This window comes from Mauremys reevesii, linkage group 2 (assembly GCF_016161935.1).
Source record: "Mauremys reevesii isolate NIE-2019 linkage group 2, ASM1616193v1, whole genome shotgun sequence".
NCBI classification, from domain to species: Eukaryota; Metazoa; Chordata; order Testudines; family Geoemydidae; genus Mauremys; species Mauremys reevesii.
The window spans coordinates 39,692,189-39,705,649 of NC_052624.1; the positions used below are offsets into that span (position 1 = coordinate 39,692,189).

At 41.4% G+C, this 13,461-nt stretch overlaps 1 protein-coding gene across 6 annotated transcripts in view; it reads right to left on the reverse strand.

Moving 5' to 3' along the window:
- The window catches only part of LOC120397230 (macrophage mannose receptor 1-like), a 58,303-nt gene that overhangs the window by 18,070 nt on the left and 26,772 nt on the right, over positions 1 to 13,461 (reverse strand). For all 6 annotated transcript variants that reach the window (XM_039522926.1, XM_039522924.1, XM_039522925.1 and 3 more), the window contains exons 12-21: positions 10,777 to 10,979; positions 10,313 to 10,440; positions 8,713 to 8,800; positions 8,012 to 8,156; positions 6,305 to 6,343; positions 6,030 to 6,193; positions 5,017 to 5,084; positions 3,911 to 4,011; positions 2,649 to 2,794; positions 2,388 to 2,502 (exon numbers count right to left, since the gene is read on the reverse strand). In XM_039522926.1, the coding sequence (XP_039378860.1) occupies positions 2,388 to 2,502; positions 2,649 to 2,794; positions 3,911 to 4,011; positions 5,017 to 5,084; positions 6,030 to 6,193; positions 6,305 to 6,343; positions 8,012 to 8,156; positions 8,713 to 8,800; positions 10,313 to 10,440; positions 10,777 to 10,979 (1,197 nt within the window). The remainder of the gene's footprint in view (positions 1 to 2,387; positions 2,503 to 2,648; positions 2,795 to 3,910; positions 4,012 to 5,016; positions 5,085 to 6,029; positions 6,194 to 6,304; positions 6,344 to 8,011; positions 8,157 to 8,712; positions 8,801 to 10,312; positions 10,441 to 10,776; positions 10,980 to 13,461) is intronic.

The window sequence follows — 13,461 nt, forward strand, 5'->3', positions numbered from 1 at the left end:
AATTTTAAATAATCTTGTAAATGCAACATTTTACATCTTTAGATTAGTATCTGGCAGAGCAGAATTGGGCCAGAACCATGGATCCAGGCTCTTGGCTGGGAAAAGGCTCAGAGGGCAAAAGGCCTGGATCTGTGGAGAAACATGGGTAAGGGCAAAGCAGGGCATCATATCTAAGGCCACTGAAAATCTACTAAGTCCTGCCTGCTCATATTGTTGTTCACTCATGTGCTTGAATTTAACATCCATGTATCCGAATTCAGTGTCTACATGATGAGTTAGTGCACAGCAAGCCAGATTGTGTTTCTTCAGTGCGGCAGCTTGCTGCTATGGTGCACTAAAAGTTCCCTCGCATGGCAAGGCACCCTGAGACGCCCCACAGCGAATAGCACCGTAACACACGACATTTAAGGATGAACATGAATGGCAGTAGGGGCAGGTGAATGGTGCATGAAGTTGGTCTTGTATTGAAACAGCTGCGATTAATGTTGTTGCCCCTTGGCCCCAGCAGTTAGCCAAAATCAGGATTTTTTTCCATTAGGAGGAGACATTGAGGACACAACTCAGAGGTTTCTTTGGTGTAATCCTGTCCATTGATGAAGAAGGTACACGAAGTCCTGTTTCCCTGAGCACAGTAGAAACCAACGGCAACAGGTAGTTTCCATGCTCAGTACTTCCAACCTTATCTTGCCAGTGAGTCCCTGTGTCCAAGGATCTCTGGCTCTCTGCTCCTTCCCAGGGTTGCACTCATGACACTTCTCTCGCTGTCTGCTAGCTTTCTACATCCCCTTTCCCCCTCCCCACCACACACAGACACAGGTGCCAGGTTTGTGAATTTTTTGGTGGGATCCTGGGGTCTGAGGGTGAAGTCCTGAGTGGAGGTATAAGGGGCAAAGTCCTCTATACTTTGGAGCCTGAGGGTGGAGCCCCCCAGGTAGGAGAAAAATTTGAAAATATTCTCGGGACCCAGCTCCCTACTCCAGAAAGAGAAATGGCAGCTTATTAACCTGGGTGGGCCCCAGGGGGATCCCCCGGGCCTGGCTCCCTGCTCCAGAATGTGATATGGCAGGTTGGTAACCTGGGTGGACCCTGGCGGAACCCCTGGACCTGGCACCTCACTCTGGAAAGAAAGATGGTGGCTCAATAATCTGGGTGAACCCCAGGGGATAACCCCAGACCTGGCTTTTTGCTCTAGAAGGAAAGATGATGGCTAGGCAACCTGATTACTGAGCTATCTTCTCCCCTTCTGCAGCAGGCCCAGAAACGGAAGATGTGGAGGAAGCAGCATGAGGAGATGCCATCCTCGCCTCCTCCACCTCTTCTGGTTCTAGACCAGCTCCAGAAGGAAAGATGGTGTTTCAGTAACCTGGGCTGTCCAGGTTATCAAGCTGCCATCTGTCTTTCTCACAGACCCATATAACCAGGTGCCCATGCACACAGCTCAGAGTCAATCCTCTAGCCACTGTGTTTGCAACCACTCCCAGGATTTGCCATGTTGCTCAGTGCCTTGGCCAGCAGACTCTGATTGTTTCCAGCTATCACTATATTAAGGGGGCTTATTTGTTCCTTTCATTGAGTCTGAAAGAAGGATGCTTAGCATACCCATCCACTTGAAACAGGTCTGTATTTGTCTATAGATCAGACATCCACTTGATGGTACCCATTAACACCTTCCAGAATAACAATATGTAGAGTTAATATCTTTTACGGGATCACAAGAAGAATTCTGTGAAGCTCAAAAGCTCATCTCTTTCAGCAAGAGCAGTTGGAGGAATAAAATATATTATCTCACCCACCCTGTCTCTCTCAGGCTATGGCTACACTAGAGGCTACACCGATGCAGCTGAGCTGCTATAAGCTCTCTAGTGAAGCTCTTCCACTGACATAGCGCTGTTCATGCTGGTGCTTACGTTGATGTAACTTATGTCGCTCGGGGAGGGTGGCTTATTCACACCTCTGAGTGACATAAGATATACCAACATAAGTGGTAGTGTAGACATAGCTTAAGTTTAGTTTCAGTTAGTTTACCCGCCTTTTATTTATTTATTTATTTATTTATTTTACCAGTACACCAGTAGACTAAACATATCCCATTTGGTGTGGTCAGGGAATATGGGGTAAGCACAGGGAACCAACTTTTAGCACCACAACTACCATCACCACCCAATATACCTGGTGTTTGCCACTTCCATTGGCCTGGCTGGTATAATAAAGGACTTGTATATGTTATCAAAATATATATATTTCTTAGAAGGAAGGTTCATTAATTCTTTCACCTGAACAATAACAGGAAGAGATAGTATAATACACACTCCCCCATTTTGGCATGCTTTTCTTTGCAGGAATTGATTGGTGTCTCATCTAATCCCTAAAGGGTCTATGTACTGTACCTTGCACTTGTTCATTAGGTATGCTAGCCAGGTTTCCTCCAAACTTTACACAAGTTCTACGTGCAGGAATCCACATAACTCTATCTTCATCTCTGGAGCCAAAAAATTTGTAACACTGGGGAAAAGTCAGATATTTACTTTATAAGCAAAAGAAAATAGAAGTTAATTGAGTTGCATTAGCTATAATATATAGTGTTCAAATTCAGATCTGAATTTCCCTTGTTCTTATGATAAATGTATTGTAGAAGTTTGCTACCATACCTTATTTCTAAACAAAAGCCAACTTTCAGGACACCCTCCTGGAGGAGAAGGTGCTGTCACAGCAAATGTTGAGTTTACAGCACTACTACTATGCCTTTCACAGATAAAGGCATCTGGATTACCACAGTTGATATCATTCCACAAACCTGAAAGCAATTTAAATATAGAAAATAAGCCATTGGATGAGTTTGACATTTCTGGTGAAAATTTATCACCTCCCCATGTTTTTATTCCCCCTGGGAATGCCTCAGGCTGTGTGTCAAGTCAACTGTCACTAGTTCCTGGAATTGGGAAAGTTTATTAATTACATCCCACCTGCAATGCCTGCACAAAGGCTTTGAGCCTGCTAATCCTTGGGTGGTGCATAGTTTAGGTATCTGGAATCCAGTGTAAGTGGGAACAGAGACTATGTGGGGGAGACGCAGGGGTGGCTCCAGGTACCAGCACGCCAAGCACGTGCCTGGGACGGCAAGCCACGGGGGGCGCTCTGCCAGTTGCTGTGAGGGCGGCAGGCAGGTTGCCTTCGGCGGCATGCCTGAGGAGGGTCTGCTGGTCTCGTGGCTTCAGTGGACCTCCTGCAGGCGTGCCGCCAAATCCGTGGGACTGGGGACCTCCCGCAGGCAAGCCGCCGAAGGCAGCCTGCCTGCCATGCTTGGGGCGGCAAAATACCTAGAGCCGCCCCTGGGGAGACGTACAGTTAAGCAATAATGTACTGTCATCCTGTACTCTCAGCCAAAGTTTCAAGCTTTTGGGCACCTATTTCCTTATTCTCAAGAGCTCAAACTAAAAAAGAGACAGTGTGTGGCTTTCTTTGAGGAAATACAGGATTAAACACAAACCTCAACATGCCCATTAGGCACTTAACTATGTTCCCCATTCTTTGGCCAGCCTTACTCTGGTTACCAACTGGGGGTTAAATCCTGGCCCCTGTGAAGTCAATGGCAAAACTCCCATCAACTTCAGTGGGGCCTGGATTTCGCCCTATTTGTCTGCAGAGCAGTAAATTTTTTAAAGTGGGCTGGATTCCCCTGCATGTCTGGTTCCACTCATCACTTTTTAGCTTACACTTTTGCCCAACACTGCATTTGCCTGGGTGGGATATAACCCGCAAGAGTGAGAATCTTTTATTATGGGTACATTGTTTTTTTCCAAAGTTATCTTTTCTACATATAAAAAGAGGGGAAGCCAGTTAACAAACACATGGGGGAAAGATATAGCCACACAAACACGTACACACACAAACATCAAAATGTGTAGCTCACCGAAGTTTTTATACATGACCACACAATTTTCTTCAAGATTGGCATAGTTTGGCTCATTCTTTGCCCAAGCTACGTAGTGCACTGGGCTTCCATCCATCCAGCTAAAAAACCAAATAGCCTAGTAATTACTGGTTACTTTCTTTTTACAAAAGAAATTACGCAAATCCATTTGTTTTATTACAGAAATCATTTGATAGAAATATCACAAGAGTATAAGTATATTTACTACTTTGCATATGTGATGTTAGGCTCAACTTCCGTTAGGATTAAAGGTAACTAAAGCCCTGCACATAAGGTAAAGAATACAGTATACATTTTATTTTACATGGTGATTATCTCTGTATTCACAGCACTTACATTCCCCATAAAAAAACCCTTCATTAAGATGCAGGTCATTTAAAACATAATTAAACTCACTGAGTTTACCTTTCAACACATAATATAACTACCTGAAACCATTTTTATAACTCCTTTTTAAGGGTCACGTGATGGGATGAAACCCCATTTTAGCTGGAAAGGAGTTAATAGCCAATTAGTTACCTCTGTTGCATCTATGCTGTAATTAATAAGTGGCTTTTAAGCCAGAAGGTCTGAGTAAGCGGTATCCGGTGATAAGTTAATGGACATGGGGTCATCATCAAAGGGAGAGAGTTCAGTCTGAAGGGAGGAAACACATGGAGCAGAGTGACTCCCATGAAGGGGCCTGAGACAGATACTGCAGGAGAACCGATACCTCAGGAAGGCAGCTGGAGGGGCCACTGTCCAATACTGGAGCTGAGGAAGAAGACTCTCGAGTAGCTGAGAAAGGAGATTGAAAACAGAGTCCCAAGGAAGGGCTGATTGTTGAGAGACTTTGGGATATTTGTTTGAGCTTTTGTTACCCCAAAAGGGATTTGACTTAGCTGCTTCTCAGCCGGAAAGCTGAATTACACACAGAGGCCTACAGGGCCGCTGGAGATGAAAACCACTGCAACAGCTTACCAGGATACAAGGGGAGACACTGGTGATGATCGTGAACCCTACCAAGTCCCTTTATGAATCAATGCACTACATACAAGATGTTAACTACTCCATGGAATAAAACTAGATATTGCTTGTTTACTTACGTAAACTGTTGATCGACACTCAGAATTAAACCAATGAAATATGACTCCTTTTTGCCGTTTCTTAAAATCTAAACACAAGGATGTGATTTTAATTAAATTCTTCCATATATATAACAAAAGCTATTTGATATGAAAAGCAGATTATTTTGAAATTATTTGGATTGGAATAATCTTGTTGACTGTCTGTACAGCTGACAATGACTTGTGACTCAGTGGAAATATGGATCACATCTGCAAGAATACAAACTTTTGCCTTATTAGCTTGAATGCTTTCCAGCTAGTTCTGGATGCCATACTGCTATAATCAAAGCAGTTAGAAATGTATCCAAGCCAGCCTGGCAAGCATATTCCTGATTTTAAGAGAATTCTTTGTGGGGCACTGTGTGCAGCACTGAACAATGCCTCCCAGGAGGGAGATTATTGCCCTGGTGAGGCTGCATGGAAGGTAAGTATTCCGTCCTTAATTTTAGGAAGAATCTAGTTTAAATTATTTAGGTTGTTCAGGGTAAAAAAACACCTACATGTTTTCTTTTAGATCAATCCGTTAATTAACTATGCCTCAAAATCTCCTTCTCTGCTTGTTCATATTCTCTCACACACCAAAAGCACCAGCCTAATGCAGTGATTTTTTTTGCAATAGGGACTTTATGATATTAGCAACTCTGTCAGTTCCCACACTTGCAACATTTTGAACCTTTCAAGGGCCTGATTGGGCAACATCTGATTCAAGCAAAACATCCACTGGATTCAGCGGAGTATAACTGACTAAGACCAGGTATAGTTGACTTTTGAGCCTAATAAGTGGAGCAGCAGCAGAATCTGCCAGCTATTATTTTGAACATTTAATTTTCTGTTAAGAAGCTGCTTTATATATGTCCTTTTCCAATTAATATTCAAATTATTACAGACACTGTAGAGGAGAGATGATGTGAAAATGCACATTCTCCTGTATTTCATAAGCATATGTGGCATATGCTGACTGTGCTGAATTAAGTAATAAAGTGTTTGCTTACATATTTCCATAGAAACTTTCTTTCACTGTTGCTCTCAATGACAACAAGGTCTCCAAAATTCTTCTTGCAGAACTCCCTAGCTTTTTCCAAGGGGAAACTTTCTGTGCTGAAAAAATATTGCTTGCCCCCATATATAATCCATCCATCTTCAGTGAGTTCATACTCTGCAAGATAAATAATGAAACTCCATGTTCTGTACCCAGTGTGCATGAAGGTAGGCTATTCTTGTTATACTGTACTATTCTCCAGATAAGATGAAATAGACAGGAGCTTACTGGCAGACGAGCTTGTTTGTTCTGGTTTAAGTGGTGTTCCTGTAAAGGAAAGGAAAAATTAATTTTCTATATTTTTGACATATGCTCATGATATTAAAGGAATTTTTTCATTCAGCAAAATATTATTTTGAGCCCCCAAGTTTTTAAGTTTAAAGAAAGCACGAATCCCTCCAATGTACTGGATTTTAGCAATCCATCATATGACACACTATATATTACTTTTATATTTGTGTAATAAAATGTGTTTTATGGGGGGGTGTGAAACTAACTTATGCCTTTGGGAAGAATAAGAGGGAAAATACGATGAAGTAAGTGGTATGCTCCAAATCATTGGTATGTTCAGATTGACTCCCCAGCTCCTACCACTTTAGCAATAATAGGAATGGAACTCTGCTGTTTCTTCCACTGCTGCTAGCCCTTTAACTATAGGGCTTCAAGATGCTCCAGAACTGAGGTGCAACTGCTGGTGCCCTAGCACCTCTCAGCCCTACAGCAGATTTTGAGTCTTGCAGCTGGATAAAGGGTGGGTAGCCTGTCTACTGAACATTCTTACCAGTTGATTTGTTAGACAAAGACCTACTTTGATTGTCCTTCCAAAGATATAAAGAGGGGAAGGACAGGACAGGACAGCTCGCTGCCTCCTTAAAAGCCTAGGGGAGGGGAGGGATGAAAGTTCTCCAAAGTATCAAAAGCCCAACTCAGTCTGTTACATAAAGTTGGTTATGAAAGTCATCAAAAGTTAAAGCCAGGAAGACTGAATTAGTCCAAAAACCAGGTCTACTGTGTTGTGATTGCGACTGGTAAACAGAGGAGGATGGAACTGGAAATTAATGGATCAAAACTGGTGTGTTGGAAATTTGGCTTCACTGGTGGACAAAATAATGAAGTAGTGGGCTATTCTGCCCATCACTCCCTTTTGGGGTCCTAAAAAGAGACTTCAGAGGGACGGTCAAAATAATTAGAAGAGTTGACTTAAAGGACTGAACTTTACCAGTGTGGCTGCTACCCCTACCATCTCTTGGGACCCCAGGATCCACTGTGCCACCATTGGAGCTTCATTGTCCTGATCCTGAGAGATGTGCTGAATAGACAGGGCCAGAGAGAGGGACCCAGGTGACTTTGTCACCTCCACCCATTCTGGCTAAACCTGGCATGCGAGACCCCTATCTCATGTGTCCCTTTCCTCCCTTATTTCTTCTCTTTTGTCTGTCTGTCTTTTTTGCCTTTTGTTTAATAAGAGATGAGTTTAAGCAACCAAGACAATCTCTTTTGCAATACTCTTATGAGCCTGTGACTAATGAGGCAGCAAAAGCAACACCCTAAACAACCTGATGCTGATAGAATTTTACCAGGTCACAGTGACAGAGTGGCTGATAACAACTGGTGCTGTGTCTGTGCATCTACAACAGTGAGGTTGCAGGTAAGACTCAGCACCAGAGATAGAAGCTGCATTTTCTATGTTTGCTGTTCTTTTCTGTCTCTTTTTGTGTGTGTTTTGGTCAATGAACGACTTTAATGACATTGTTTTAAGGTCTGAATTAACTCCATCTCATTATATCTGTGAGAACCATTGTGTCTCAGTCTCACTGCATGTCCCCTTATGGAAAGAATGATTCTCAGGGTCACATCAATTTAATCTAATTAGTCCAGCTAACTGGTCATTGGTTTTTTGTTTACTATTCTAATTTAAAATAGAACTTAACCTACCTTTCTCTATTTGACAAATCCAATCATTAAAATGTTCACAGTGTGCGTTAATCCATTTCATGGAAAACTCTTCATTGACTGTTCCACAATATTCAATTCCATGCTCATTATTAGGTTCAGCATTATACCAGTTTTTGTACCTCATCTATAGTAGAAACACAATTTGGCTTTTATTTTCTTCCTAAAGAGGGACAAAAATTATGCTCTCACTGGCAAGGGAGGTGAGAACACCCAGGTTTAATTTCAAGCCAGGCTCTTGCTTTTTGTGCCAACACCAGATGTATGTGTTATGGAAGCAACATATTCAGCCTTTGTAAGAAGAGATATCAAGTGGGGCTAAAAATTAATTTGAGAACGGGAACTGCATTATATATCTGCATGCAGTAACTAAATACATTTTGGACAGGCTTTATTATATCTTTGTTACAGTAATATAATTGTCTCCAAGCCAGTAGTCAGGGTCCTTCAATAGTCCCTACTACCACTTGTTTTGATGGTATAATCTCAAAGACTAATGGGCTCCACTTGATTCCAGAACACACTGAGGAGATTGCTGTCCAATCATTTCACCAGTGAGCTGATGGCTTACTGGAAGATTATAGTTATCTTCAGTCCATATCCCTTACTGAACTGGCCCCCAGTCGCTCCAAGGATGATGAAGTTAGAAACACAGCTATATGGCTAAAAACTAAATCACTCACTGGAGAACCATCGCTCCAAAAAAAGCCCTCATCAGGATCCAGACAAAATAAACCAATCCAGAAAGGCCGAAATGACAGTCCTTTGTCCCTAAAATGTGAGATAGAAATAGAATAGCACATAAATATCACAGGATATAGGTCATCATTATTGGGTATGTTAACATGAATATCGTCTGTATGACATGGGAGGTAATTGTCCCTTTGTAGTCTGCACTAGTGAGGCATCAGTTTGTGTACAGTGTCCAGTTTTGGGTGCCACACTTGGAAAAGTGGACAAATTGGAGAGAGTCCAGAGGAGACCAACAAAAAAAGTTAAAAGATTTAGAAAACCTGAGTATGAGGAAAGGTTTAAAAATGGGTACACTTAGCCTAGAGAAAAGGAGACTGAGGGAGAACCTAGTAATAGTCTTCAAATATTTTAAGGGCTGTTATAAAGAGGGTGGGAATCAATTGTTCTCCATGTCCACTAAAGTTAGGAAAAGAAGTAATTGGCTTAATCTGCAGCAATGGACATTTAGCTTAGATATTAGGAAAAACATTCTAAGTATAAGGATTGTTAAATACTGGAATAGGTCACCAAGGCAGTTGTGGAATCCCCGTCACCGAAGGTTTTTAAGAACAGGTTAAACAAACACCTGTTAGGAACAGTCTAGGCCAGTGGTTCTCAACCAGGGGTACACATGCCCCTGGGGATACCCAGAGGTATTCCTGGGGTACATCGACTCATCTAGATATTTGCCTAATTTTACAGCAGGTTACATAAAAAGCACTAGGGAAGTCAGTACAAACTAAAATTTCCTACAAACTTGTTGATACTGCTCTATATATTATACACTGAAATATAAGTAAAATATTTATATTCCAATTGATTTGTTTTATAATTATATGGTAAAAATAGAAAAGTAAGCAATTTTTCAGAAATAGTGTGCTGTTGCACTTTTGTATTTTTATGTCTGATTTTTAACCAAGTAGTTTTTAAGTGAGATGAAACTTGGGGTTAGCCAAGACAAATCAGACTCCTGAGAGGAGTACATTAGCCTGGAAACATTCAGAACCACTTATAGCTATCAGATATATCCAGATATATTTGGTCTGGCCTCAGTATGGGAAAATGGATGACCTCGAGGTCCCTTCCTGTCCTACATTTCTAGGAAATGTAGTTAGAAATGAGTCCTAAATGGAAACATTGGCCATTCATTTCTTTCCATTGTTCTTAAGTTTTTTGTACCATCTGAACCAATCTTCCCAATCATACTTAGAAATTAGTACATAGCAAGTCTGTTTAACTTGTGAAGTTTTTGTATTGACTCAACCCTTTTTCTAATAAACCTAACTATACATATTAATAGATTTTCAACTGACTATCTTAGGAAGGATCCAATAGCATTTTTAGTTTTGTTATACAACATGTTATACTGCAATATACATGCATCCAACGAAGTGGGTATTCATCCATGAAAGCTCATGCTCCAAAACTTCTGTTAGTCTATAAGGTGCCACAGGACTCTTTGCTGCTTTTACAGATCCAGACTAACACGGCTACCTCTCTGATACTGCAATATTGTTATACTGAAAGACCAATTATGATGCCTATACTTACACTATTGAATGCTGTATCACTTCTTCTTCTTCTTCACTATTGATGGCAGCCAGATCTCCTCCTATCTCTCTACAAAAATCTCGAGCTTCAAGCCATGATTTCTTTTGGTTTCCTTCTCTCACAAAAGGCTAATGATATATTTTACAATTAAACACTGTATATTAGGTTATATGCATTGAAAAAAAGACATCCTTGCTATTTTCCTGTATGGGGATTTAAGACAATCTGAGAAATCAAATAGCTAATCATATAAAAGTAAATGTATTTAAATTGGATTACAGAATGCCCTGTTCAGATAATCGGCTGTTTCACTGATAATTGACAGTTAAAACAAGACCTATACATAGTCTATACACTAGCTTGTTATGTTTGTACCATAGCCTGGTAGTCTCTGAAGTCTAGACTTTCTTTGTATCTATCTGCATGTATCCGGTTCATTATTAGTTTGGAAATTTAATACTTACTTTGAAGCATGAACTGATGTTATTGTTTGAATCCCAACCCATGGGGCATTTGGAGTAAGATTTTTTTTCTGGAACAGGAGGATGAAGGGTCATTGCTTCAGCTGGTTGTTTGCAGAGAAATTTTGCCTTTTCTTCACAGTCCTGAACATGCCATAGTCCAGCTGCACTTCCAGTTCTCATTGCTACACACCCTGGCTTTCTTCCTTCATGAGATGTAAATGAAATTAAAATGCACACTTTTTTTTTCTTTTTGTTCCCCCTGTAATTTGCATATCTCATTTTATTATGTTTTATGAGAGTGAAACCTGTATTGGAATTGGGTAATAGTTATCTGGCTGCTCGAATAAAGAGTTTTGCAAAGTGAATCATTTAAACTGAAAAGACGAGATTGGAGTTGTCCAGCATCTTAACTCCTGTGCCAAAAATTTTAAATCTCAAATGCATGGGCAATCATTGGTATCTAAAGGACACCCTGCCTAGGTCTTTTCTGTGACAATGCAAGTAGCTGGTAGTCTGTCATCTTGAAATGATCAAGATCCTACAAATAACTTCTGAAATGTTCACACATCCACATACTCACCTGACTTTCACATTCTTTATTTGGCAGTATGTGGTCTCAGAGCCTGAAAGCCATTTGGAACAATATTCCATGGACCACTTCCATAAAGCAACCAGTTTTTGTCAAACTTTTCTGTGGTTCTGTTTATCATATGTATTGTATTATTTAAAAGAAATCTTAACGCAAGCTGTCTAACCCAGTAATAAAGAGATAAGAGGAACAAAATGGATGAATAGATAGGAGCATGGAAAGCAGATACAGAAACCACCTGAGAGCAGCTAAACACATGCCTGCAAACTAGTCAACATCTTACAGCCAGTTTTCTGTAGTACTTTTTCTATCCAATCCATCTTCCTTTCATTCTCTACACAAAGTAGCTTGTACCCTTGTAAGGATTGTGAAAGAAGAACTACAAATACCTCTGACTGCAATATATATTTAAGGAATTATGGGGAGGAGGTGAGCAATCCTCAGTGGTGAAAGAACAGGTTAAGGACTATTTAGAAAAGCTGGGCATGCACAAGTCCATGGGTCCAGATCTAATGCATCCAAAGGTGCTAAGGGAGTTGGCTGATGTGATTGCAGATCCATTGGCCATTATCTTTGAAAACTTGTGGTGATAGTGGGAGATCTTGGACAATTGGAAAAAGGCAAATATAGTATCCATCTTTAAAAAAGGGAAGGAGGAGAATCCAGGGAACTACAGACCGGTCAGCCTCACCTAAGTCCCTGGAAAAATCATGGAGCAGGTCTTTAAGGAATCCATTTTGAAACACTTGGAGGAGAGGAAGGTGATCAGGAACAGTCAACATGGATTCAACAAGGGCAAGTCATGCCGGACCAACCTGATTGCCTTCTATGATGAGATAACTAGCTCTGTGAATATGGGGAAAGCGGTGATATATCTTGGACTTTAGCAAAGCTTTTGATACGGTCTCCCACAGTATTCTTGCCAGCAAGTTAAAAAAGTATGGCTCGAGTGAATAAGGTGGATAGAAAGGTGGGTAGATCACCAGGCTGAATGGGTAGTGATCAATGGTTCAATGTCTAGTAGACAGCTGGTATCAAGTGGAGTGCCCCGGGGTTGGTCCTGGGGCTGATTTTGTTCAACATCTTCATTAATGAGCCAGATGATGGGATGGATTGCACCCTCAGACAGTTTGCAGATGACACTAAGCTGGGGGAAGAGGTAGATACACTGGAGGGTAAGGATAGGGTCCAGCGTGACCTAGACAAATTGGAGGATTGGGCCAAAAGATATCTGATGAGGTTCAACAAGGACAAGTGCAGAGTCCTGCACTTAGGACAGAAAAATCCAATGCACTGCTACAGGCTGGGGACTGACTGGCTAAGTGGCAGTTCTGCAGAAAAGGACCTGGGGATTACAGTGGATGAGTAGCTGGGCATGAGTCAACAGTGTGCCCTTGTTGCCAAGAAGGCCAATGGCATATTGGGCTGCATTAGTAGGAGCATTGCCAGCAGATTGAGGGAAGTGATTATTCCCCTCTATTCGGCACAACAAATGATTAGGGAGCTGGGGCACATAGCTTACAAGAAGAGGCTGAGGGAACTGGGCTTATTTAGTCTTTAGAAGAGAAAAGTGAGGGGGGATTCGGTAGCAGCCTTCAACTACCTGAAGGGGGGTTCTAAAGAGGATGGATCTCGGCTATTCTCTGTGGTGGCAGATGACAGAACAAAGAGCAATGGTCTCAAGTTGCAGTGGGGGCGGTCTAGATTGGATATTAGGAAAAACTATTTCACTGGGAGGGTGGTGAAGCACTGGAATGGGTTACCTAGGGAGGTGGTGGAATCTCCATCCTTAGAGGTTTTTTAAGGCCCAGCTTGATAAAACCTTGGCTGGGAAGATTTAGTTGGTGTGGAGCAGAGGGTTGGACTAGATGGCCTCCTGAGGTCTCTTCCAACCCTAATCTTCTAGTCTATGAATGCAATCTTGGTTAGTATCTCAAAAGCACAAAATAAGGAGAAATACTTTGGTCCTGGCTAGTTGGAAAAACAGAAAATAGTTTGGAATCACAACCCTGAGCCTGGGAAACTCCTTTTAATTCCAAGAGAAGCTAAGAGTGTAGCCCTTAAAGGAGAAATCTATTAGATGTTCATGGTAGGTC